This window comes from Thunnus albacares, chromosome 23 (assembly GCF_914725855.1).
Source record: "Thunnus albacares chromosome 23, fThuAlb1.1, whole genome shotgun sequence".
NCBI lineage: Eukaryota > Metazoa > Chordata > Actinopteri > Scombriformes > Scombridae > Thunnus > Thunnus albacares.
The window spans coordinates 14,111,919-14,139,733 of NC_058128.1; the positions used below are offsets into that span (position 1 = coordinate 14,111,919).

A 27,815-nucleotide genomic window follows, 5' to 3' on the forward strand; every position below is an offset into this window, starting at 1 on the left:
CAGACAGACAGACAGACAGACAGACAGACAGACAGACAGACAGACAGACAGACAGACACACACACACACACACATCCATAGTATGTCTTCATCCTTTTTGTTAACTTTGTTTACCAAGAGCAAAGCAGTACAAGTCAGTCATCTGTGTATGGATCTATATTTACATACTGTAGTAAGTAAATACAGATATATACAGTAGTAGTGAATTTACTTTTCACTACAGTCTCTCCGTGGATAGCAGCGCCACCGTCCGGCCAGTTTGTGCACTACAGCTGGCTGGCTTCATAATGAATCTATACAAAAATCTCCAATAATATATTTGGTTCTTAAGCAAAAAGGTGGAAAATCCTTCATACTTCCTTCGTTCCTCTATCATGCTCCATTGTTCCTTTTTGTTTGTTTCCTTCATCTCTTGTCTGTGCTTGTTCCATCCGTCTGTTTTTTTTTCCGATTGAAAAGTTTTCTCTTCTTCATTGTTAGTGGCTCGCTCGCCCATCATCCCCTGTGGACCTGTGGGAAGAGAGAGAGAGAGATTAGAATGATGAGGAAAGAGGAGAACAAAAGAAAGAACAGAGTAAGTGAGAGGAAGGATCAAGAGAGAGAAGCAGGAGGGAAGAAAGAGGTAATGATAAGCAAGAAGCAGAAAATAACAGTTAGACAAGAGGAAGATTTCTAATGAGGAGAGAGACACACAGAGAAATCAGCCAGAGGGAGAACGTAGCAAACAGCTGGTAAACGTGCTGAGCGGTCAATTAAAGGCTGCAGAATGACGGTGGTTTCTCATCTCTGCCCGAGGGAATGGTCTTCTGCACAAACATAAGCACACACAAATACACACACCTCTCTTGGCAAAAAAGGAAACTCATATATCAGAAGCCAACACACACACACACACAGACATTCACAAATTTGCTCAAGTACACACCACACAGCAGCGCGTCTTTGTGGTTTCTGAATATGCAGCAGCAGCCAAGAGAGAAGGAGAGAAGAAACAAGAAAGGAAGAAATCCAGTGCAACTCACAGGAAGGGAGAAAAAAGCAAAAAGAAATGCAAAATGAGAGCAGGAGAAGAAGATAGCGATGAAGTGGCAGAGTCCTTGTGCTGTAGGTAAACCCTTTGAATTCTTACACTGTGTTGTTTCACCAGACCAGGGATTTGGAGCGGGTGCTGACTCCTTTCCTCCTGTTGGCTGCTGCCGTTGCTGCGTTACGATGGCTTCGCTTATGAGACTCCAGGTACAACTGATGAAAATAAATTGAAAGAAAAGATAATTTACATACAAGTTTAAGAAGTAAGTTTTACATGGAGTTAAACTACTAGTTTGGATACCTTTAATATTGCACTGCAGGCAGAATGCAGATAATGAGAACACCTGATTCTGGTTGGATGTAAATACAGGATGTCATTATTCAGCTAATGTGTCTTGATAATAGGGCTGCAACTAAATTATATTGATTATAAATTAATCTACAGATAATTTGCTTGATTATTTAACAAGTGTTTGCTCTCTACAACATCAGAAAATAGTGAAAAATGCCTCTTGAAATTTCCAAGAGTCCAAGGTGACATCTTTAAATGTCTTTCTTTGTCAGACCAACAGTCCAAATCACAAACATATTCAAATTACAGTAATATCAAAACTAATAAAAGCAACAAACCCTCACATTTGAAGAGATGGAAAAAGCTAGGAAAGGATTAATAGATTATCAAAATAGTTGCCAATTAACTTTCTGTTGATCAACTAATCCACTAATCCACTAATCTGTACTTGATACAAATTGTGTTTGGCCAGATGTATGCAGCTACAAACTAAAGATAATAATTTATCAAAGTAAATAAGAATTACTCCTTCCTACCCTGTTATTTCCTAATGTCTTACATATACAGTTTATAACACATCCTAATCAGTGGTTTGGATGCAAATATGATGTTAGCTTTTGACACTGCGCTTTCAAAGTATTTTCAGCATGACAGTTATGAGGAAGAGGGAGAGTGAGACAAATACTTAAGTGGAGGAACCATGAAAAAAACATCTATTATATGGGATTCCTACAATGACTTCTCTCACATAGATTCAGTAAACTATGTGTTTTTTTCTAAGAAATTAGGGAGCAAGTGACCAGCTTACTCAATCGATGTTAATAAATGTCAAATGTCACATAAATCAAGCAATCTAAGGCAGGCTCTTTGTGTAGAGTCTTCATCAGGGCATACAGTGTGATGAATAAGATAGTTATCCATCACATTGTATGCCCTGACGATGACTTGTAGTTCTTTTTAACCTTTGTAACTTGTATTATTCTTTATTGGGAAAAGCCTACAAGGTGTTTCTCTGAAAGAAAATTGATGTCATGAATTTAAAATCCAATACCTTCTTAGCAAAGGCCCGTCCACACTGGTCGCAGGCGTGCAGGGAGAAATTCTTGGTCACCCTGACTTCAGTGGAGGACGTCCCGGTGCTGCTGCTCTCTGACTGGGTGTCATGCCGCCGGGTGTGTGGAGTTTGGTTGCTGGGTAAGGTGGAGGAAGAGGAGGAGTTGCGCTGGTGTGTGTGTTTATCACTGCGGCGGGTCATTGGTGGGGTGACGGGGCGGTGCTGATGGGTTTGTTGTCTCTCCTGCTTACGGGTTACAGGAGGGGACGGGGTGAACGTTGCGGACGAGAGGTCCTGCTGTTTCCGAGTGACGGGAGCTGGCGGCGGTGCGGAGGAAGAAGAGGAGGAGGTCAAGGCTGATCCGGCGGTTGGGGCGGTTGTGGCGCACTCTTGCTTGCGAGTGACAGGAGGTGAGGGAGAGGAGGAAGAGGACGATGAGGTGTGGCGTCCGTTCACTTCCTCCTTGACGGTGCCGCTTGCTCGCTTAGGGTTCGTGTTGTTGAGGACGACCTCAGCTAGCCTCTTCACTGCCCTGCTCTCCAGCTTGGGCATGATCTTGGCTAGGTACCCAGATGACTTCTTATGGACCACAGTCACATGGCGCAGGACGTCACGTTTGCGACGTGACTCATAGCGGCAGAGAGGGCAGCGGTAGAACTTAATGAAGATGTCGTTGCCATCCGTGTGCAGCTCAATGTGCTTAGATAAGTTCTGACGTGAGCTGAACTGTCGCTTGCACAGCTTACAGAAGAGCTGCTTGAAGTCAAAACCCACAGACAGTTTAGTCATTTTGTTGACCATTCCCCCGCTGCACGTGTTGCCCGCACGTGAGGTGGATGAGGATAAGGGTGATGTCAGCTTTGGGCTCGACGGGGCTTCCTCCTCCTTCACCTTCATGGCGTTGTGTGCCACAGAAACACCTTTACTTGTGCCAGTGCTGTCACTGGGAGACGGGGCCGGGCTGCTGTCAATGTCCTCATCGTCGTCTTCTTCTGAGGGTTCGACCGCTTCCTCTTTCACTCGGATGTTGTTGCTGGGGCCCAAGCTGGCGCTGCTGCTGTTAGGAGTGGCTGCTGTAGTAGTGGAGGTTGACGTGGTGGCAGACCTGTTACTTTTGATGCTGTAGATCTTGTGGACGATACGCATGTGCCTCTTCAACATGAGCTGAAATACAGACCAAAACAAAAGACAGTTTCCATATTAATTTAATCAACTGCTAAATATTGTTTCTAATACTTTCTGGTTTTATTCCCTTTCCCTATATGAATTTCCCACAGTTAGATTAGTCTAAAGATAACAGTGGGGCAACAAAGCAAACCTGAGAGCTATAGTTCCTCTTGCAGAGCGTGCAGCGACATGAAGCCGGGTTCGCCTGTGGAGAGGCTGGAAGTGGACTCTGAGGTTTGGCTTGGTTTTGGTTTGAAGGCGTTGTTTTAGAGTTCACAGGGGTGGACTTGGAGTGGTGGCCGCGTGTCGGAGAGGAATTGTTGCTCTTCCTGGGGGGTGTGACCTCCAGAGAGAAGGGCTGGCCAGGTCGCGAGGAAATGCTGGGTGTGATGGTGTCCCTCCGCAGACCACGGTGCACCTCATCATAATGACGGCGTACGTTGGCTTTGGTAGCAAAGGTTTTGAGGCACACTGGGCAGGATTTTCCAGTAGGTGTGCTCAGAGTCCTTTGCCGACCTTCATGACAACAAGAGAAATTGTCATTTTATGTTTACTTTGAAAAGACCAATGTGAAATACTACAAAAGGACCAACTAACAGCAAATGAACACTTATATAGAGTTCACCCTATTTATAAAAATGGACCACTAATAAAAAGAATTGTCATCTTTTCTCAACTCATGCATAACCAAAATTTGCACCGCCCCAACATCCAATGTGCATGCACAGAAATGAGAACTGTTATACTGAAAGACAGTTTTGTTTTTGTTTATTTCAGGCGGTTTCTCTTGGAAAGTCTATGCCGTAACTTTTCAGTCAACTCTCACCTTTCACCATAGAGAGCAGGCTTGTGGGAACTGTCCGTGTCTCTGTGAACTTTCGGAGCTCCTCGAGTTTAGTCTGGTGCATTTTGCGGCAGTGACGCCTAATGCTGCGGCGTGAGTTAAAGTCTTGACCGCACAGACAACAAGAGATTGTCACATCCTCAACCTGGATGGTAAAAACAAAGACAGTTAGCATATGAAAATATGATGCATCTCAACAATGACAGGTATTTTCAAAATGAGTTTAAAGATGTACATGCACTGACTTCCACCCTACTTTACTTTTTTCACTTGTGATTCCTGACCTGCCAAGCCACCTACCCCACTAGTGGATCCCTCATCTTCAGGCTGTGGCGTCTCCTCTTTAGCTGCCTCTTCAGCCTCCCATCTTCTCTGTCCCTGGTTGTGTCCTGGGCTTTCTGGCCCTCCTGGCTGGCTGGCCTGATTGTTGTCAACATCCTCCACTGGTTCTCCCTCCCACACTACCGGGCTCTCTCTAGCACTGTGAAGCATGTTGACACATACGGTCAGAGACTAGGGGAGGATGGAAGTAGTTGAAAACCCCAGTGAGGGGCTAGAGTGACTGGATCAGGACAAAACACAAAGTCAAGTCTGCACCCTGTGTAGATGAAGAATGTAATGTTGCTCTGTGAAAGAGAGAAATGTAAATACTAAGGAGATCATTTACATTTTAAAGGTTATACTACCTGGTTGTGTGCGATGGATATCTAGCCAGCTCCTCCTCTGTGGTGAGGTACTGAAAAACTGCCTTGGTGGTGGTCTGGATGGGCTCCAGTCGCACCACATAGTCTGGCCGGTCGACTCTGGGATAGATGGCATCCAACAAATCCTTAATAGCTACACTCTGTCTGTCATCACCCGGTGAACCTAGAAAGGAACAACCCAAAAAAAAACAACCACTGTAATTTGTACAAGGTTATCATAAGAGTTTCTGATTAATGCCAAATATGTCTATCATTTTAATGGCTGCTGGGATTTCAGTCTTTCTAAACAGGCAGACTCAGCCCAGTTCACTTTTTTTTGGGATGCTCTAATCTCCCAGGTTCCCTGAACTACCCATAGCCTGCTTTGCACTAGTGTAGTATTTGAAAGGTGGAGGGGACTACAGGGCATAGTTGGACTGGCTATAAGGAGCACCGGGAGAAATCCCAGTGGGCAGGTCGCTCTGTGGGCCGCTTGAGCAGCTCATTATACAAAAGCAAGAGCGAGAGAGATGCGTCTTCGGCCCACTTCGGTTATGCAGAGTCATGTTTTACTGATGTCTAAATAGATAAAAGCCCAAAAATCTAAACAGACAACATCATCTCACAGAAGCCAGCCACCCATTCTCTTCAATTTCCTTTTGTGTTACTGAACAAATTTTAAAAGCTCACAGAAGACATAAAACGGAAAAATGCTTAATATGGTTAGAATGAGGACGGGTTGGGTAACTCTGTCTATGAACTGAAAAGATGAAGGTTTTACGTCTACAAAACATTTTCTGTTTGAATGCTCTCAGTTTGGCACATTTTTTTAATTCACACAGAGTGTCTTTTACAGTGACAATACACTACCAGTAACTACACGGTACTGTAATTATTTTGCCTCCTTGATGTGTATATTCTATATATATAAGTTTCTTTAATTAAATTCTTTACAATGGGAGATAAAGAAGAGATTGAGAAAGAGCTATTAAATTTCAGGCACTTTAGAAATTAACTACAAATCATCATACTGCCATCGGAGATTGTATAGCTCCACTGTCAGGTGGATGGTGAAAAATTGAGTGTTTATAAAGAAAAACACTCAATTTATCCAGTAACCACACAATTAATGCCCAGAGTCTCAATGGTGAGAAATAGACACAAATTAACTCATTTATCAAAATAACAATACAATACACTTTCAGAAACTGGTAATGCAGTCTTGATTGAGAAAAATTGGTGCGCAGAACAACTTAATTAAGACCACAAGCAGATGAAAAGAAGGTTGTGATGTGAAAGTTCTTTTTTTTTTTACAAAAGCAATCATTACAGTGGATAAAAATGAGCAAAACATAATTGACCATTTGTGTTAAGATTTATTTCTCTTAAAAGGAAGGGAGAGGCCAAGAGAACTGGAGTCTCATCATTTTCATGAGTCTCCTACAACTTTTAAAACACTTCTAAGCGGTCTCTGAGACATAGAGTGGCTAATGAGAAGTAGATAAAACAAAAATGCTGCGAGATCAAAGTCAATTTCCTTCGTGATATGAGAGCAGAAGAGAAACTGTACTCTGAGTAAAGGAAATGATGGATGGATTTAACATGTTACAACATACATTTGAGTATGTGTGTGTGTGTGCGTGCATGTGTGTACACAGAGGAGATGAGAGGAGAATAATGAGCAGGAGGCAGATGGTGCGAAAGAGAGAGAAGACATCTTGGAGCGACAGAATGTAAAGTAAAATGTGGAGGAGCCTTAGGAGAGGTTGAAGTAATCAATGATTCTGTGCATCGGTGTCTGTGTGTGCGTGTGTGTGCAAACTAAACTGGGTGTGTCTAGTTCGAGCCAGTTTGATTCCTGCCTCGTTCAGGGAGTCTCTGTTTGTTTGTGTGATCTGTACAAGTTTGCATTTGCATAACCTGATAATGCATGAAAGCTCTGGCCCCAGCTCTTGGAGTTTGTGTTTTACCTGTTCTATTGATTTTATTATTGATTTTTGGGGGATTCTTTTTTTACATTTATGTCTTTTTGTGCTTTAATTCCAGCACTTATCATTTTTAAGAACAGGTTATGTATAAATATTCTAGCCATGTTTATATGTGTATGCGCGTCTGCATGCTAATGTGTTGGGACACTAACCGTCGGACTCAGGCAGCCGTGATAAGCAGTAGTACTCTTTATGCGTGATGAGGTTGGGCAGGCCTCTGAACAGACTGCGACAGAGTTTACACTCGAAGATCGTGTCCACCTCCCTCAGCAGCATGTGCTTCAGCTGGCTGGTGCCTGCAAGCCAAAGAGAAGCAGTGATTACCTTTATTGATTTCAGCGAGAATGAGAAGACATGCACAGTGTGAAGACAGCATATGGTAAAATGCCATCAAACCCAATCATGGCTCCATTACAGAGATGCTTTGCAGTAGAAAGCACACAGAGTCACATTGCTCTGATGCCCCATCTAGTGACCCCCGAGACCCGATGGCTCCAGGTTACCATGGAAATTAAAGACATGCTCTTTGCATGGAGTTGTATGTACAATTCACTGCAAAAATCTAAATTAAATTAATGCATTAAAGCGCAATTCATATTTTTAGTCTTGTGGTTATTGAAAAGGAGTCTTCAACATTGTATTGTAGTGTTGAGCCCAGTTTCAGGCTGCACAATTCAAAAACACAAATGTATAAGCACCAATATTTTGCTAAAATGCCTCAAATCTGAAAAAAAAAACTGTAAACTAAAGGAATGTATATGATCTCATCAATATTGCTAAGAAAACAGGAGATGAGGACAGGTAGGTAAACAGAGAAGATTTGCCTCATCTTAATGAAAATGTTTTGTCCATTTCAGCAACTTTTGCGTCATGGCTGTCAACATAGTGACTCATTCAGTGAACTGAATTCTGTTTGTAGAAGTATTCAGTGCTTTGTTTGATATCTGACTCATATTTGTACACAACATGACAAAAACACTGATTTCTCTGTTGAATATGTTACTCACGCAAACAAACACACACACAAACAAACACACACACACACTTCATGCAAAATTAGCTGGTGAACTCTTAGGCTGACTCACACCTGAAAGGCACTAGCTGTACAATTGGCTCTCACACAAAAACACACTCACACAGTCACCTTTCCATCACTTCAGAGGACATTACATTGGCCTACACTCATTTCCTGCAGATTTAAACTAACCTTGACCATAAACCAAGTTTTCAAACTAAAATCTAATGACTTACATTACTGGGACTTGCTTTTTTGTCATTAAAGTGGAAGCACAAATGGAGCTGTGCTGTGTGCTCTCACACACACATACAACATGCATTTTTGTTTCCCCCCGTGTTGCCTTCTCCCTCTTGAATTGTATACCCAAAGCATCTATTGCTCTTTTTCCACCGGCTCAGTATAGATGCAGCCGTGATGTGTTGTGGCATGACTGTATGCCCCAACCTGACTGGAAACTCTGGTCTGATAAAATCTGGTCTACATCTAGATTTGGATAGTCCTCTACATTTTTTTAGGCAAAACAATAGATAAAGTCTCTCAAAATCTAATCAAAAAGTCCATTTAATTCACATATACTGTAGGGCAAGCACTCTCTAGTTTTCGTTGGTGGTTCAGTTTTAATATATCAAGGGAGAAAATGTAAAAGAAGATGCAGCCATTGCTGCTTCGCGGCACAGCATGGAGCAAACAATCGACTCACAAATGCAAAATAAAGGCAGGAAGATATGACAAGACGCGGTAAATAAGAAATGAATGAATGACATGAGTGAAATCAAAACACACACAAACCTGAACGGAAGCATTCAATTATCTGCTGAATTCCAGATTTGGAGGTCTGCAGAGGCTGCTGGAGCAGAGGAGGGTCTCCAGGCTCCACACAGTGACCTAGAGAGAGAAAAAGAGAGAGATTGTATTTTATCAAAGCGAGTATATAATTACATCACAGTATGATAGTCTTTGAGAAATACACCATCACCTGGGAATTCTGGGGACCCGTTAAGACATAAAGTATATCGCAGTGTCCTTAAAAGGGCACACACAATCAGAGTCAGACAATGAGGTCTGTATGGGACAGTGATCCACTGTGACCTCATTACACACACATACACACTCTCACACACACACATGTTTAAGGATGCCTATGAGGACACAGGCCATAACAGGAAAAATCAAATGATATCTCTCAGTGATGCTTGCTCAGAGGACTCAAAGGAAAAAAATGCAGTGGGGGGGGGGGGGCAGATGACAAATTTTTGTGCTTAGTCCAACAGTGGTCGGAGCCAGCACAGCATCGGATACTTCAGCCTGAGTTTCACACAGTGACACTTTATCAGCCAAAGCAGGAACGTGACCAGGAGGATATTTATTGATGTGTATTGGAAAGTGTTCCAGATCACCGGGGAGTGCAGGGTCAGCGAGAGCACAGCAATCCTGATGCTTGTAGGGATTCAGTGTTTTGCTTGATTTACTGGCCTGTTCTTATTCTACAGTATTTTTTCTTTATTACTTTTAATCATTAGATTGTCGCAGGAATGCTATTAGGGGCACTAAGGCAGCCATCTTTCACCCATCCACCCTTCTCATTATTCTTTTCAACAAATTCTACTAATGCACTCATTGTAACACAATGTAGCACAATATACTGAATGTGAAGTCAATGCGATTTAGATCAGAGAGACTTTTTTTTTTAACTTCAAATCTGTGTTAAATCTATTTTCTAAACAAAACAGGTTGGTTTTTCCTCTGCCAAATCTGACAATACTGACTATAATCCTGCAGAGAACAGACTCATTCTGTTTTCCTAAAACACAGAGGAGGTCCAAAGCACATGCTTCTACCCTGGAAAAGAGTGAGACACTGAAAAAAAACAATAACAATATAATAAGCCTGTAAAGTATTAATTTCACTCATTAATCTCAACTTTATTTTTTGTTTGTATAAACCATGAAATATAAAACAGAAGTGAGGCATTGCTTCCTACATTATTGATGCAAGATGGCCGTGTGCTCTCACTGTACCTGATTTCATTCTTTTTTTTTTCCCCCCAATAACTTTTTACATCAGTACAATCCTAACTTTTCATGGTAATGGGCATAACAACAGAGGAGGTAAACAACCACAGAGCAGACCAATTACACTGACAAATGCCACTGCAGACCCTGTAATCACTTTTGTTGCTTAAGTCTAATTTCTCACATCATATTGATGTGAAAGAAGGTGACAGGTAGAACATCATTTCTGCTGCAACAAAAAGAGCATTTTGTAACAGCGATGACAGGGACAAAGCTCTAAATAAAACATTATCAATGTCTCCAGCTGTGACAAATGTCCACAGTTTGGCCGGGTTTTGCAAAGTGAAGCGTGCATTTGAATCGCAGCCCAGAAACAATTTATGTTTGCCAAGATGCACTGTTATCAATCAGAAAAATAACTCATGACAATAGATATACATGTTAGATGTGTTTTTGTTTGATTTTTTAAACCACACAGCCTTTCTGGTTGTTTGTGGTTTTGTTATGTCTAAGTTATTTCTAGTCAGATAACAAGACTAGAGGCAGAAACCTTGAATGTTTAAAGTTGGCCTTGTTGGCACACACACACACACACACACATATTACATTGTAAGTAGTGCAAAGTGGCAGATGTGTGTGTGTGTGTGTGTCCGTGAGACACAGACCGAAGGAAAGACAGAAAGTAAAAAAGGCCAGCAGACAGAGGGACACACCCAGAAAGACACACACAGAAAGAAAGCTAGACATGTGACTGACAACTGTGTGAGAGGTTTTGACAGAGAGAGAGAAGGAGAGCATGTATTAATGTGTGACAGAATGTGTTTTCCTCTTCCCCATCCCCCCACACCTCTCTCAGGCAAACTGCTATAATCCCAGCAGGGCAGGTCAATGCCCCCCCCCCCCCGACCTCCACACCCCCCCCTTACAAGAAGGTCGAAGATCAACCAATCAACATCAGTTGACACAAACAGCTTCTTTTTACTATGAGTGGTGCAACTGTTTTCTTAGCAAGTTAGAAATTAACTCACAGTAGCAGACTTTACATTTAGATCAATAAATCTGCGTCTGTTTTTGAAGGAAGCAGAAAAGTTAAGGAGATGAAAAGGCAGAGAGAAACATGGGCGAGGGAGCTGAAATGATGGAGGGAAAGAAGGAAACAAACATGTCAGCACTATGCATAAACTCTAACATCATAACGGCAGCTTTTATGGCCATGTAGTACATTTTACAATCCAGTATCAACGTGTTAGCTTGGCTTTAGGGTCATTAAACATGCTGGCTGTCAACTTAAGTAATAAACCCAAATTGGCAGTACTGCGTGCTTGTGGTTTCAGGAGTCAACCTGAGCTGTCGCCCAACTTGGGGCCAGGAAATTTCTGTGGATGAAACAATTCCATCTCAGAAAGAAACTATTAGAAAATCTTTTTATACACACAATATAGTTTGTTTTTTTCATATAAAATGTTCTACATTCTATATTTTCATGCCTCCCAGGCTGTGCATGTTCCATGTAATTTGCTACAAACCAAAAACTCCAAGAAACAGACATATGGACATTTCTTGAGTCCTTTCTTGAGAATACTGGCAGATAAACGATTTCTTTTCCAAGTTAATGCAGTTGAAGTTTTAATCCTATTCTTACTGGGTACAACCTTTTTGAAACTTTTGGGTCAGTTAGGACCAATTTCATATTGTGAGTGACTGGTTGCTTCATTTAATGCCAACCCAACCATCAGTTAAAGTGGGAGAAATATAAGTTAGTAGTATATAGTAATATATTAACGTTGAAATAAAAAAAATCATAAGGCTAACCAGCAGTGCTGACCTAATGCAGTGCTATTGGCACTGAAGCTAAATAGGAAGGTGACAGACAGTTTTAGCTTGTAGGTGGATGAATCAAAGCAGCAGGAGGGAAGCAAACTTTACCCACCTGTGTTATGACCATGGCAGCTGGCGCTGGACTGTTGAAGCTGCTCCTCAGTCTGGCAGCTCTGGTCTCTGGTCTTAGTGGTAGTGCTCCTGTTGGAATCAGATGGCTCCAGTAGAGGGGGGATGGGCTTCCATAGAGGCTTGCCCTTGGGCTGCGCAGCAGAATCTCCCTTTTCCTGGATGTCCATTGGAGTTTCTGTCTGATCCCAGTTCTCAGACAGCTCCTCAGCTGAGGCCGAAGTCTGGAGTTGGGTTTGATCAGGGGACTCTTCCACTCCATGGGGCTTCGCCTCTGGTGAGGGCTGGGTGTCTGACTGGAGCTGGCCTTCCTCCATCTCCGTCTGACCACCACTCTGTGGGACCAAAACCAGAAATGAAAATGGAAGCTCAAGAAAAATTCAACAAAGGGGAGGAAAAAAATTACTATTACTTAATTGTATTAAGTAAAATTAAGGAAGAAGGACAAGAACAATCTGGTTCATAATACTTAAAGAAAAAAACATATCTTGATTTTTCACTTCAGGAAATTACTAACTTACTTACTTAAAACGACATCTGTAATAAGTAAATCTGTACAAGAAATGGTTACCTGACTGACTGACTATTGCACTAGAAATACTAAAAAAAAGCACACACACAAGGAAACTTGATTAGAAATGAAGCACTAATGGAATAAACTCTAAACTAAACAATAACCATCTGTAATAAAATTAGTTTTTGGTGCTCATATTGCTGGACAGAATGAGGGGAAATAGTGTGTGTGTGTGTGTGTGTGTGTGTGGCTGTCATGTCTCCTGAGCTTTCAGAGATTTTACAGGGGAACATTAACCTTTCTGCACACACACACACACCCCTCAAGCAGATAAGTGACTCCAAACCAACCCTTGAGTGTGTGCACATACATCTGTCTGTGTGTTGTGTGTGTATGTAGCTCTGTCTCTTGACCAGACCTCCTTTCCTCTCTAAGTCCCCAATCTTCTCTCCCGTTCCGCCCACCAATTTATCCTCATTTTCTCTCTCTGTCTGTGTCTGTCTCCCTCACTCCGCGTGTCCCTGCTGCCCTTGAAGAGGGACAAATGACTCCACTATTCAGGCACATTATAGCACATCACTGCAGGACAAGTGGGGCACTTGGATACTCTGTTATCCCCATGCACACACGCTAACACACTCTGCATACTGCAGCATAATCAAATGACCAAAAAATAGCTTAATAGTGTTACACATGTCATCACAAGCCATCTGTGCAGGACAACACACACACACACACACATAACCTATTACAGCCATAGAGGACTGTTTTTATCTCAACCAGTGGGTCATGCCCTCTAGGAAAGTGTGAGGAGATGGGAGGAAAAAAAAGTTATTAAAAACTAAACTTCTATATGACTGTGGCCAGAAAAAACACCATGTAAAAAGAAATAGCATTCAGTTAACAATTTAACAGTCAATCAATCACTGAACTATTCATGAATCAATTTCATATTTCATTGGGAAGAGGTGAGCTTATAGCAGGAGAAAGGGGACTGATTAGAGTAGGTGGACAAGGTGTGAATTTCCACTCTGTGCTCTATAAAACTAAGTGTAATGAATAGTTTGATCAGTGCATTAGACAAGGAAACATGGATGAAAGAGAGGTGGATTATAATTATTATGATTGATTATTTAACATGATATATCATCCATATTCATATCTAAATATATCAAACTATTCTCCTTATTTGTTGTTTCTATTATATTACAGTTCAAAATGCATTGCGCATATAAAAGTAAGACATTTAGAGTAGGTTTGCAGGACAGGGATAAAGTTTAGTGCTGGACTAAATAAAGCTCCATGGAGATATCCAGTGAAAAATGTCAAAAGTCCAGGACTAGGCTTTGTCTTTGTCCAGAAAACTGGTCACAGATTGTTTTTCCGACCACCTACTAATGAGCTAAGTATACATGTGGGTGGTTGGAATTAGTGGTTTCTTATGCTAATAGAAAGCAAAGTGCCTGGTAAAGTAGGATAATGGCATTCAGATGATACCTTTTTAGTAACATTATATGTGTTAAGTGGGATATACTGGTCAGCTGAGCATCAAGTTGATGGTGATGTTAAAATGACAAAGTGCACAGGGGGTCAAGTTGTGTCTTAACATAAAGGAAATGTGTTTTCCACAATCTCACGATGAAGGCAGTAAGACTGGACAATAACATCCAGGCATTGATGGGTTTTTTTTTTTTCAGTACCTCTCTGCGGAGACAGTGAGTGCTCTTCCTCCCAGTTGACTTCTGGGCCTTCACCATGCTGCCAAGACTGGCCTGCTGCACCACACGTTCACTACCAGCACACAGCTGTAACCTGCAACAACACTCCACATGAGCCAAGGGCTGCACTGCATGAAGCACCATTTCTTCTGGATGTATATACAGTAAATGCTTATTTGTGTGCATCAGTTTTTACCTGCTGTCACCTGCAACAACATCACTTTAATTAAAAGACAGTCTGTCTGTACATTTCATGTAGCTGCACTCTAACTGAATGTACACACAACCCATTGGCTGCATCAATACTTTCATACTTACAGTTAAGAGAATAATAATGGTCATACAGTATAAGGCAACAATTAAGTAATGCCCCACATAGATCCTTTTTGACAATAGCAATACTAACGGACATGCATATCTTTGTGCAATAGAGAAGATATTATAGAACTATGTAGCAAACCTAAACTTCAAAGATTGGAAATATTGTGCAGACATGGGTGAGTGTCCTTGCATGTTGGTCAGCACGTACGTCATATTCCAATACAATGATTTGCTTACTGCAGGTAACTGGGAAAGTTTTAGTTTGCTCTGTTACTTTTTCCATGCTGTATTTCTGTAATTTTGCTATTTTTGCCTATTCTGTGCACGCCATCTATTGCACGTCTGTCATGGAAGTTTGGGGAGTTTTGGGGAGTTTTCCCTGGTCCGAATTGTAGGTCTAACAATAGAAGATGTTGTATTGCTGTACAGATTGTAAAGCCCCCAGAAGCAAATCTGTGATTTGTGATATTGGACTATACAAAATAAAAATTGCCTTGTATTAATTATATTTTAAACACCCATAAATGCAACAACCAGATCTCTTTTTGTTTAAAAAGATAAAATTGATAAGTTAGATGAAATGGAGAACTATCACTAAAATCAACAACAACATTTCTATGCGATGTTGACACATGCATAATGCATGAGAAGACACACAGCAAACATTACAGCTTTGTGTGTTTTTTTCTGGTTGTAGAGTGCTGAGAAACCACAAGGCCAAACCCTGGACCTAAATATAAAACAGAAGTGAATATTTTAAGGTCACAGTAACGTTTCGTACACATTTCCCACAATATTAATTCAGCTGGCAGGACAATTAAACTCATGTTACCTGCACCATTACTCTGCATGAGGCACACTGTCTCTGTGTGCATGTAAAACGAGTGCTCTGGCTTCCCTAACACAGCTTATGCTGATGGATATATGCTTTTCCCACAACACCTTACAGAGCCAGGCACACTTTTACTGCATATAGCCTATACTGCATGTGGATCAGCATTTAAAAACACATGTAACAAGTATTGTATATGTAACTATTGATAAGTAAAAAAATGCATGAAATTATATTCTTTATTTCATTTTAATATTAACTTTTTATTACAGCATCAATGGTGGAATAACATTTGTTGTTGCCCTCTAGTGGTGATCTAAGTTAAAACAGTTTGGTCCAACTCGGCCTCATGCACCTGACACCACACTGCTCCATTCCACCAGCTCGGTATAATATGTATCATATGCACTGAGAAATGCAGAGCAGCCTCAATGTTGTCTGATTTGTTCTCCTTTGATATATCTACTATATACAATACGTGCAGCCTTACTTGTGACCAATATAAAAAAAAAACAACTATTACCTATAAACTTCAAAATATAGACATGTTTGGGTTCTTTTTTTGTTTGTAAATTAGCTTAAATCATCGCAAGAGTGGAACAGTGACCTGGTAAGATGAAGAGCTGCAAATGATAGTTGCTTAATGCAGTTTGGGTGCGACATGCCGCGGGTGTCCCAAATGTATGGACTGACTTATGCACAAGCAGACAACACTTAGCAGACAGTAAGACACCAAACAACTGGACAGAACATGAGAGTATGATGGTAAAGCATTGCTATCTGATTGAAATTAAATCACATCTCATCCTAACATCTTCCTAGGGCTGACAAACATTTGTTTATCTTGTGACTTTATGATAAACTATCATAGTGGGTAGTGAGTACACAGGCTAACCGCTAGAAAAGATGTTCTTATGGGGAACCTAAAATTTCATATATCAGAGAATCTGAGAGAAATAGAAAAAATGCCTCTATTTAATTCATGGTTTAAGAAACTGATCTGCAGAGCCTGAGCCTACACCAACACCGACAGTGTGTTTGCCCACATGAGTAAATTTGTAGTTCCACTGAAACTCCAGCAGAGGGAGACAAAGCTTGTACTTAAAATGTTTTTCTATTTGAAAAGTTTTGTAGTCTAGTGATGTCTCCAAAAAACAAGACATCGGTTACAGAGCAACATAGAAAAGAGGCCACAGAAGGGTTGACCCAACATAACACATATCTTAATAAAAAAAATGATGTGATTTGGGTTTCATTCAGGGACATAAATGGAGTCCTGCTTGGTATTTAAAGTATTCAAAACAAGAGCCACAGGTGAGATGGTTATATTTCGAAACATGAACAACTTCATTAACCAGATTGTCTGCCTTAACAATGTCAACAAGAAGCCACTGTGTGAGAGACAAAGGTCAGATTGCTCTTAAGGCCTTGTAATGGGAAATTAAATACCTTTCAAGGTAACAGCTGTGTAAATCGTGTTATCACACAGGTATGGGCCTGAATACAGAGGTATCACTGTGATTAGATAGGGTGTTGCGTGAAATTAAAAGCAAAACAAAGCTTCTGCTCCTGTGTTTAGTGATCTGTCTGTCTGAACATATCTATGGGTCGCACATCTTCTTCACTAAAGTCACTTGAAGGAAATTGTGTTTTGGTTTTCACAGCTTCTCTATTGACTGAAGTTGACGATTTTAGTTAGTGTTCAACATGATCTTCAGTCATAGTAGCAAGGCAATTAGACTGGAAAAAGTTATTTCTATTTAAACTGTCAATCAAGTTGAAACAACAATATTTTTGCATAATTTTAATAATGTTTGCAGTAATATTCAGGAAAGCCAGGAGTAGATTTTTTAAGTCTTGCCGAGTATGAAAACACTCACCATCACACAATTAACAACTGGCCTTTGCAGAGCACAGCCACAGGCAAATACACTGTAATCAATTTAACCAGCTCAAACTACAGGATCATGACTTTTCCTAAACTGAAGTCAAAATTTTGAACATGTCTGATATTACTGTAGACAGTTATAGGCACAAATACACAAGAGATCATCAGACTCCTTGTACTACCAGATGTAAGCCGACTGTAATGATTTGCCTGTTTTGCACAGACCAGTGCAGACTGTGTAGACAAATCAGGTTTATAATCACGTTTTCAAACTGCATAGTTTGTTCCTGAATTTAGACAAAAACGTTTCCAGATTTCCAGGCCTCTGTAAGAACCCTGGCGAGTCCTTTTATCCTCAAACTCCGGTTGACATTTCTGAACTCCTTCTTTTGACAATGAACCAATTAAGAACTGCGCAATAAAGCAGAGGCGACTTGCTGTGATGCTGCTTTTAGCTTTTACAGACGAGCCAAACTGCAGTCAAATAGACAGGGGAACATCAGTCTGTCAGGAGTAGAATACAAAACCAGTCCAAATCAAATATGGGTAAAGAAGTTGTGTTTATCCTTCCTAGGTTTTTCTAGGGGCTGACATGATGAAGATGAAGTAGTAAGCTACAGGTGGAGTATAATTGGGGGACTTTATTCCTAAACCTTTTCTGAACACATGATGTTTTCCTTGTTGAAATTTAGCTGTCATGAAGACAGAATTCATCTGAAACAGAGCTGTTAGATAAAAATAAGTTATAATCAACCAGAATTAAGAGAATCCATATTAATGCATTTGCCACCTTTCCAGGTTCTATTTTTATCAGGGGGAAAGATTAACACTCTCCATTAACTATAATGGGAAATTGGGACCGGAAAGTCAGTCCAGCCTAGCAACTACTGAAGCCAGAAAACAACCTCATTTAAAAGGTCCAATTCCATCATTCAAGAAAGTTATGTTAATTTTAGTTGGTATAATACTTAAACTCAAGTGTACTCATCCCTCCCTTACCCCTCTCTTCTCATAGTAAAAGAGTAAATCTGTGTATAGTTTGCATGTTCTCCCTGATTATTGGTGTGATTTTCCCTCCACAGTCTAAAGACATCTAGCTGTGGTGAAGGCTCTACACTGGAATTAGTTGTGATTGTGAGCTTGAGAGAAATTGACAGTCTATCTTTGCTCATCTGTTAGCTCTGGGGCCCTTTCACCTAATGCATGCTGGGATGCATCCTAGCACCCTGCCAACCTGAATAGAAATAAGCAGGGAAGGGGAAACACATACAGATCAGTAATTTTAGACAATTGATTACCTTGAATACATGAAAAACTGCCAATGAAAAGCTCTATGCATTAGGGGAAAATCTCAGTTAAACTGAGCTTTTACAGAGGTGAATGACTCTGTATAGGTCACAGTCACAACACAAAAGTTTCTTTACTGCCTCAATTTACATCTACGGTCTATGTTTTATAGGGTAATCAACAACTAAATTTCTCTTAGGATTCTGAGTCTCATTTAAAGCGTGCTATGGCATCTAGACGGTTGCAAATCCCAATCCAGGACCAACAGCAGCCTAATTACTTCTGTTAAGAAGTCTTTCAGAAAAACCTGCCAGTGTGGACTCGGGTTTAAAAACCCCAGTGTAGCATAACTATCTTGACATATACAGACCACTTTCTTCACTTACTCCTAAACAGGCTATATGTAGTACAAGGGCTTAAACAAGACACACACATGCACAAATAACACACTGGCACCAGGGATTCTCCCGTTTCCGTGGCAACAGACAGACGTAGTTGTGAAGTGACTTCTACTCTGACTCAGGTAATGAGAGCAAAGGTGTCCTGGGGCTCTTCGGTCCAGCCTCCAAATCTACACTTCACTTACTGCTTACTGCTGGAGGCTTCCAATGTTGCCAGATCATTAATTAAAGTTTTACTCTGTTTCTGTGTGGTTTTCTAGTTATTCTAGATAAACTAAATGTCAAAATGTGCCTAAGTCTTCTGTGGACAATGGAATATCCATTATATTCTGCTCCATGCTTAAACTTACTCTTGTATAGGTGTTAAATAAGAATCAAGCAAACAGAAATTACTGATATCCTGACCGCTGATTTTAAGCATCAACACATCCACTTTGACCTCTCATCTCACAGACAAGAGAGGCCTACAGCAGTCCTGGATGTCCCATGATGCACTTTTTGAGAAAGAAAATTATTGCCTGATCTCCACAAGCTGAGAGACCAATTTCACACGATCAATAAAAAAATATTATCTGAAAATGACATTTCCTTCCTCACCTCCCAGTAGAATACTTGATAGACAACTGTTGCAGATCAGCATAACACTGCAACAATTGCTAATACGGCAGAAAAAATATGAATATGAACCTCTGTTAAAAAATGAAATGAGGAGATGTGACCAAAATACTTAAGTGCATTGAAAAAGAATCCGAATTTGATATCTCAAAAATTCTGATAATAAGGCATCATATTCTCCTCTCCCATAGAAAACATTCACAGTCCTGTCATGTTTGAAAAGTTGAGTTTTACATAAAAGCCATTTTCAGCGAAAAACACCACCTGACATTCCTTACAAATGATACTCAACATCCATTGCTGTAATATAGTGCAATATTTCACAAATGCACCTGATGATATCTTCTCTCATGTTACATATTTTATAAGCAAATATGTTTAAGTTCTATCTTCAGTGATAAATCATAGTGATTTCTGTTTGTACCAGACAGCAATCAGTTTATCAAAGCTTTTCCCATATGGGAACAACTCTTATTTTTGGAGACAAATCCTCATTTGCTCTTTCAGAGGGAACAGATGAGCTAAATCCATGTCAAAAGAGCGAAACTTTCTCATCTGTCACGAAGTCAGACTTCAGCTTCTTTGCTGCTCAACCAATAAAGAAACATTAGTCTGTCATGTTTCACCCTATAAGAATGTGTGTATGTAAGCATATATGTATGACAACAAATGTCTACATGCAGCACAGTCCTATTGACTCTACAACCAGCCACTGCTTTCTCATAGTTATTTCTGATGGCTGTACGGAGGCGGTATGACAGGACTTCCTCCTAATGGAGGGACTCCACACTCTCGGACATGATGCTGACTGCTGGCTGTGTCGACACACCAGTAATATCACCTGACCACAAGAGAGGATGTGCACAATGATGTGGCCTACTGACAGAGTTCCCCAGTGGTTAAAAACGTACCTTTTCACCTGTTCTTTAGGGCATTTTCAACACACAGTATCACTGAATGATAATGTTCATGTGCTGTGATTTCTGGTTCTCCTAATGTTGTCAATCTAGGAAATTAAGCTTACTGTACTCTGTCAGTGTTCAGTCACACATGATAAAAATGCCAGTGTTTTAGCATTTAGTACATACACACACTGACATTTTAGAAACTGTAGTAAACTGAAATATAAAAACAGATGGTGTAAGTTCTGCTAACATGTGCTAGTATGTAAAATCTTCAACTCAGCATTAAAAGCATGTGTCACAAAAAACATGCTAAAGGTTAACGGAGAGCAAGGTGAAGTCTTGACGCATTGTTGCATATCCATCTCATCTTAAACAAATTTACCCTGCATTCACTGAAATTACATTATGGCTTCTCTGTGCCAAACAAACAAACAAAAAAACAACCCGATTAGTTGTTTCCAAAAGCGGGCATTTTTAAAACTTTCATCCAATCAATTGGCTGCCTCATGTTCTGAAAAGGCTTCACTATCCCAATTCTCAATTTTCTGCACACCAATATGAGTTTGGCAGGACTGAGGTCTGACTTCCTGAGATAAACCACAGCGCGAATGACATACAAATGTCAAACAACACTTGAAAAAGTTATGCATGCTTAACTTAGATGACTACCTGTAAAAACATAAATGTAATCATAAATAAAATGGGTGGACTTAACCACTTCAGGAGAGTTTTCAGTGGCACCACACTGACTTTTAAAGGCAACTGTTTAATCTCACTGTTGGGGACTGTAATGTCCTATGTGGCAACATATAAATAGGCATGTGCCCATGAAAAGACATGTGATCTCACTTACAAACACATACCAGTTGGTCCTTATTAGGATAACTCCCAAACATTAATCACTGTGGCGACAAATCATTTTCCACACATACGTGATTGCAAATGGAGAAATATCTGAGAGGTGAAAACCAACACACAAATTACACAGATTTTTTTTACACCAACTTATAAAAATACCATTCAGTCTACCAACACCAACATTTCAGTTTCTGCCCAGATTTCATTGCCCAACAAAGTTTACTGGACTGAAACATATGCTGTTTCAAGGTCTGCAATAAGCTCTACTTGTGTTTTGCTGTGATAACTTTCATCACCCAATCAAGCCAGAACACGCCCTGTGGCAGCACACAGTGTACACAACAATTGGATTTGGCTAAAATTGACACTGGATCCTCAAAACCAGATGTCAAAGTAAATCCTGCATTGTACACTACAGGCACACAGACTCATTAAAGCCATGTAAAGAGATGCAGCAGCAGCAGAGTGTGGAAGAGGGACACGAACATAGATTTAAATAAATATAGCCATGGGAGATGCATAATGGGCATTTTCAGGCCAGGTGTGGATGCGTAGCATATGAGTCTCTAAAACCACATGTAAACGTATAATTGAACACTGGCACTGAACAGTGAATGGTGATGTCAACATGAAACAGCAAGGCAAAAATCCTTGAAAAAAGATGAAAAAACAATCATCTAATCCCATCCTATCTATGCTGAGGGACGACTGTAACGATAACAACCTATTGAAGAGATCCTCTGTACATCGTCACTGCCTTTTATAACACAAAATACAGAAAGTAGGCCTTTGTTGACAGCTCGAGCTGTGCTGGAAACTCATGGCGTTCACCTTCACCACTGACACAGCAAGACATCTGTTTAGCTAAGACAGGTGTACTTAATAGCTGGTTCGTGGCTTCCGTTAACATATCTGTCCACAGAATCACTGCATAACTAGCTAACTTGAGTATTGACTACCTGACACTGATTTTCTGGCTGTACAATCACTGACTGACTTTGCTAGCTGATTTGCAGGATGTATTAATGACTGAATGGATATCTTGCCACCTGACTGGCTGTATGACTGGCAAGGTAATGGGTTTGTTGACTGACCAAACTTGCACATTGGTTTGACGAGCTGACTCAGTGACTGAATAGAGTGACACATCATTAAACTGACTGAATCATACAGTGACATCATTAAACTGTTGCACTTAAAAGCCACTCTGGTAAAGGCCAATGATACCTGGAACACTTTTTATCAGGGAACAGAGACAGTAATAATAATGTGTGGGACAATATGGAAAAATATATATTATGTTTTAGAAATAATATCTGTCATAAGGCTATGCAACTTTTTTGTGGAAATATAAGAGGCAATTCTGTCAACTTCAGGCCAATCTTTTTTCTTCTCCATTTTATTTTTGTTCTGTATAACCCACTTTGTTATCTGTTCTAATGTCCTAGTTACTCATTCATATTCATCCTCAAGGTTAGACTGGCCATCTCTATTGAGCTATTCAGGTACAGTGTTGTAGCTTTCAGAGGTGGTGATGGTAATTAGGCCTAATCTGAATTGATGTTTGATGAACTTTACCACGTGCGTACAGCAGAATCATCCCTGCATCTAAACGTGGACCGCAGGTCCTCGGTCAATATGCAATGGCAAAATAATTTTCCAGTTGAACAATCACATACTAAACAGCCACATGCAGGTTCAAAGTTGTACCATGCTGTGCAGTAATTTGGGAACCTTAAACTATCAAAGATAAAAATAGTCCATAGCAGCAGGGTTGTCTGATTAGGGTGAATATCTGCCTTAAGGAACATGTTCTAGGGTGCAAGTATTGGTCTCTTTGCCCTGATTTGTTTAACACCTGCACCCTTAACAATACTTGATAGCATAGTGTGATAAACAAAGCACGCTAAGTGGACACTATCATTTGTCTTAAAGTACATGTAAACATAGCCGAAGCCTGGCGATATCACCAAAGCATCTTCAGTCAAGATTATTTTAAATGTCAATATAAACACACACTAAAATCCTATGTATCTGCACACTATTCTAACATTTCAACCTATTAAAATATTGCAACGATGCTGCAGCATTCAACTGTTTTAGTCATATTAGATCCTCTAAAAGCCATAAACCTACTTTTATATTGTAATACTTACTACCTGCTTGCTACGATTATATCATTAGAGGTCTACATCATCAGATATCATCGATAAAAATATAAATCACATCTGTTGCCAACACCATGGGCCTGACTGAATCTGCACTTTCTAGTTTCAGAGTTTCAGGACTTTCTGCCTTGTGAATAAGTTCTCTGAGCTCTGGTGGGTGAAACCACGCACGGTGCCCAAAAGCGCAGCAGCAACAAATAAAACGTTCCTGGATAAACGCCCTGCTCATCTCCAAACCAGAAACGCGTGGCGCGCTATGGATGTAACAAAAACCGACGCGAGTGTTTATCCAATGTCCGAATCGTAATCCAACCTTATTCTGTGCGCTGTTAATAAAGCTTTACGGCCATATCATCACGATCTGGTGGAAAAAGACATTTATCCACACATGAGCGACTGCACAATAGCCACATGCACCGAGCACCATGAGGGAAGCACCAGACGGATCTCCTCTCCGGCTGGCCTGTCGAGCCCTTAAGCAGGTTTCACCAGTGTGTGTGTGTGTGTGTGTGTGTGTGTGTGTGTGTGTACGCATCCACTTACGCATCCCAGGCAGGGCGATGGAAACCTAACCATCCCGAATAAACCGCGCGGTCGTCCGTGTTAATACAGAATCCCAAGTCGGTGCACTGGAGAGTGGAAGCGCACGGCGATTGTTACCGCCCGGGTCCGTGTCTATTGGTTCCCTTTCAGCTGGGGCAGCGTCAGCACACACACACACAGTCTCCATTTGCAACTCCATCGCCCCCCATGGGCGTGCGAGGCCGCGGGCTGTGACGCAAATGGCACTGGGTGATTTGCAAATGACATATCTTCCTAATTCAGTGTCGTCGCCGCAGGCACTGGTCCAATTCACCTGATATTACACGCATATATATCCATCCGATGGTGGGTGACGAGTAAATAAAGGCGGATGAGCAGTTCGCTCTACGGGGATGCGGTTGCATAACTCAGGAAACTTAATAAAAATGTGCACGGAGCGAGCGATGTGCAGTCTCCGTGGCTGATGTTTTGTGGTTGTTTCGATTTGATCGTGACGGCCTGTACAATATCACTCAGCACGCGATCTGTCCTCGACTTTTGGTCACAGGAGGAACCAAGCAGAGCGTATACAGGGAACCGAGTGGCCTCGCTATGGTGGATGTGTAGTGGCCAGTGCTAGGACGCATGCACGTAGCTGACGGGGAAAGACAGGACAGCCGGAGAGGGACTTAGGACCGCATTCACAGGCCATAAAGGGCCCGCATGAATACTATTGTGCTCTTTTATCCAAGAGTCCCCAACTATTTACAAAAGGTTGGCCAACACACACAAAAAATATCGCGGCGAAATGGTGGCGGCGGTTACAGCAGCTGCCACTGTGCTCTGCGCAAAGCAGCAGCACAATCATTGCGCAGCGCCGGACTTCCCCAGTTTTGTGCAAACTATGTGATTCGTCCAAAAGACTTTTATTTTTATCTTATTCAGGCTCTCCTCGTCTGGCAACCAGCGAACCAGAGCGCAGGGCAGTCGCCGTTCTCATGGCACGATTTGCATCGCCCCCATTATCCCCGAAAATCTCTTTTTACACGGTTATATTGTCAGCCTAAAAACGCCACTATTTAGAGCAACAAAGGGGCAGCTTAACTTGATCAAAGGAAAAGCCAAGTACAAAATGCACCTTTCAAGCCGTAAAAGAGGCCCCTCATAACGATTGCAGCATGGCAGGGGAGTGCGGCGTAAAAACGAGCTCACCCGAATAAAATACACACAAAGACAAGGTGCAGCACTCCCATAAATACGTCCATCACCACGCTGGTAATAACACTAAACCATCCTCGGTCATTTGGATTAGCCTAGAGCCGGGGAGGATGGCATTATTATGAATGTTAAACGCTGCGTTTTGCGGCTCCGTGCCACCTTTTCCAAGAAGCAGCTTGGCGCACAGGACCGGTGACCCTTCCATCTTTGCGCGTCCTTCTACCGAGCCAAATCAAGAACTATCTCATATTCTGACGATCTATTGTTGAATAAAACACATTGTCGTAGCTGACTGCGTCTTTGAGGAGGTAAACGCCACACGCAGAGGCTGCTACAAGTCTCTGAAACTATTCCTCTCCCCACCGCGACCAGGCAGAAACAAGAGGGCGATGACGCCATTTTCTGCAAAAACAACCATGCTCGGGAAGCCAACGCGAAGGAGGTTCAACCCGCTCCGCAGCCCTCCAGCGCCGCTGAAACGTACTAAAAACAAGTCCTTACCTTTTATTTGATGGACGGGGGGTGGAATAGTGTGTTTGAAGGGGTGAAACTGCGCGGTCGTGGCTACTTCGAGTCCGGAGGTTGTTTATTTCGCCTCCCAGCGTCCCCGGTTCACTCTGAGCAAGTTCCTCTGCGAGCCGCTGTCTTTGTGCACCCAGAGGAGCCTCTCAGCATTAAACCAGTCTCTGCGCAAAGGTGCACCCTCTACGTCCAATTTCAGCTGGAAATGCCGGCACTTTAGGTCGACATTGCGAAAAAAGGAAGGACATGGCCTCTTTTCACAAAGAAACGTTTCATAATATTCCAGCTTTTAACCAAAGGCCACAGTTGTAGCGATGATTTATCCCCCAAAACGCGCAACCTTTTGAGGACACACAGCTCTCCACAAGTCCACGACGCAAAACGCAAATTAAAACAGGGGTGGATACACCCATCCAAAACTTAATGCCACAGATAAAATACTTTATATCACAAGTTTAATAAGATACTTTACCATTCTCGGACAAAAAACAACTAAAGAAGCAAACAAAACGCGATATTCAGAATTGTGTGGCTCATAAAATGCACATTATATAGTCCAGGAAATCACAATTTTCTTAGAGGAAAATCCACAGTTACACACATGAGCCTACGTATAGTCATATTTTTTCTTAGGAGCCACATTTGATGTCCAAAGTTTATTTTCCTTGTTTAAACATATCATGAAAAACTTATCAAACAGGTCTTTCAGCGCTGAGTGTGAATAAACTATCCTTCATGACCTTTTGACCACACTTTGGTATCATAACTCATAACTTCGTTTCATCACGTTGATCATTTCAGTTGCTTTGAATCTAGTTGCCAAACCCCATAAGCATTAATGCTGATTATGGAAAGCCAATTAACTTCATGAGACAATCAATTATTGACAAAACAGACTCATTTTGGCCAGTAGTGAACATTATTAATTATTACTGACTATTTGTTTTAGGTTATATTTTAGTGATAACACAGTTTGATCACCGAGCAAACAAAGGTAGAAACATCCAAAAACATATTTAAATGTTTTATATTGTTTGGCAAAAGAAGGCAGTGATAAAGACACGTATTCTTAATTAAAAAATGCCTAATTTACTGTATATCTATTCTACTAATGTCAACAGTAATTAACTCTATGAATCTCTTAACTGGCTCAGAGGCAGCAGCAAAAGTAATGCTAGCTAATTTATGTCAAATAACTGGCTACGTTTAAGTTTAAGTATCTCATAAACAACCCAGGGAACCAAACAGTGGTGGCGCCCAATATTGTATTATCCTTTCTCATAATAAAATGAAAAGTGTGGTGGATATTTTAGCAGAAAAAAAGTCAACTTTTGTGCTATTTCTTACCAAAGCTAGCTAGCTTAGATTAGCATAGAGCTCTGCAACGTCTGACAGTTGTTCACAACTTAATATAAGGCTAGCTAATTTTTTACATCGAGAGGTGGCTTATTTTTCAAACATATAGCTAATAACAATATTTTATAAACTAATAAATGCAGTAAATGTTAACAAAATACTCTTTTCTAGGATGCTAAGCCTACTTACCTGAACCTACCTTACCTCCAGACTGCTGTAAAGTAACCTATTTGTTCGAGCCATGAGTTTTCCCCCACAGAATAACACTGAAAATCTGTAAAATGTCAAATAAATTAACTCTTTTTCACCTCATAACAACTTAGATGAATATTAATGAGCCACCCTGAGTAAACAGGCTCCTGAGCAACCAGGTTATTTGGCTAAAATTAACCAGACAGCTTACTAACTAACTTTTGCTCTCTTTGTTTGATGAGAAAGTATCAGATGATTGAGTTAATTGGCAGCAGCTGGCTCACATATTGTGGGTTAATAACTGTATGGTGCAGCAGGTGAGTCAGTGCAGGTGTGGAGATGAAGCTGAAGGTCAAGTAGGAGATGGAAATACTATTACAAACATACTGAGTGCAGCCTACATGCATTTGAGTGGGAGGTTGTGATTGTCTTTGGGTGACCTTGGGGGGGGGGAAAAGAGGACA

At 41.0% G+C, this 27,815-nt stretch overlaps 1 protein-coding gene across 8 annotated transcripts; it reads right to left on the minus strand.

Annotated features, from left to right (window-relative positions):
* Positions 1-449: 449 nt before the first annotated feature.
* znf800b (zinc finger protein 800b) lies at positions 450-27,639 on the minus strand. 8 transcript variants are annotated; one of them, XM_044343449.1, is made up of 12 exons: positions 27,571-27,639; positions 14,249-14,360; positions 12,018-12,369; positions 8,865-8,960; positions 7,210-7,353; positions 5,073-5,253; positions 4,687-4,867; positions 4,369-4,531; positions 3,694-4,058; positions 2,373-3,539; positions 1,130-1,242; positions 450-510 (listed from the first exon to the last, which is right to left on the minus strand). In XM_044343449.1, the coding sequence occupies exons 2-11, from the start codon at positions 14,303-14,305 to the stop codon at positions 1,141-1,143; spliced, it is 2,808 nt and encodes a 935-aa protein (XP_044199384.1). In that variant the 5' UTR covers positions 14,306-14,360; positions 27,571-27,639; the 3' UTR covers positions 450-510; positions 1,130-1,140. The 8 variants fall into 8 exon arrangements, with proteins under 8 accessions (XP_044199384.1, XP_044199382.1, XP_044199378.1 ...); XM_044343447.1 differs by lacking the exon at positions 27,571-27,639 and adding an exon at positions 27,364-27,564; XM_044343443.1 differs by lacking the exon at positions 27,571-27,639 and adding an exon at positions 27,359-27,564.
* Between the last annotated feature and the right edge of the window lie 176 nt (positions 27,640-27,815).

Bases quoted from the DNA above. Each gene is read 5' to 3' on its own strand.
- znf800b (XM_044343442.1), bottom strand. From the start codon at position 14,452: ATGCACACAAATAAGCATTTACTGTATATACATCCAGAAGAAATGGTG. The intron at 7,354-8,864 runs GTTTGTGTGTGT...TTTGGCTTGCAG, and splicing joins AATTGAATGCTTCCGTTCAG to GCACCAGCCAGCTGAAGCAC. The intron at 4,059-4,368 runs GTGAGAGTTGAC...GTTGTCATGAAG, and splicing joins CCTGCTCTCTATGGTGAAAG to GTCGGCAAAGGACTCTGAGC.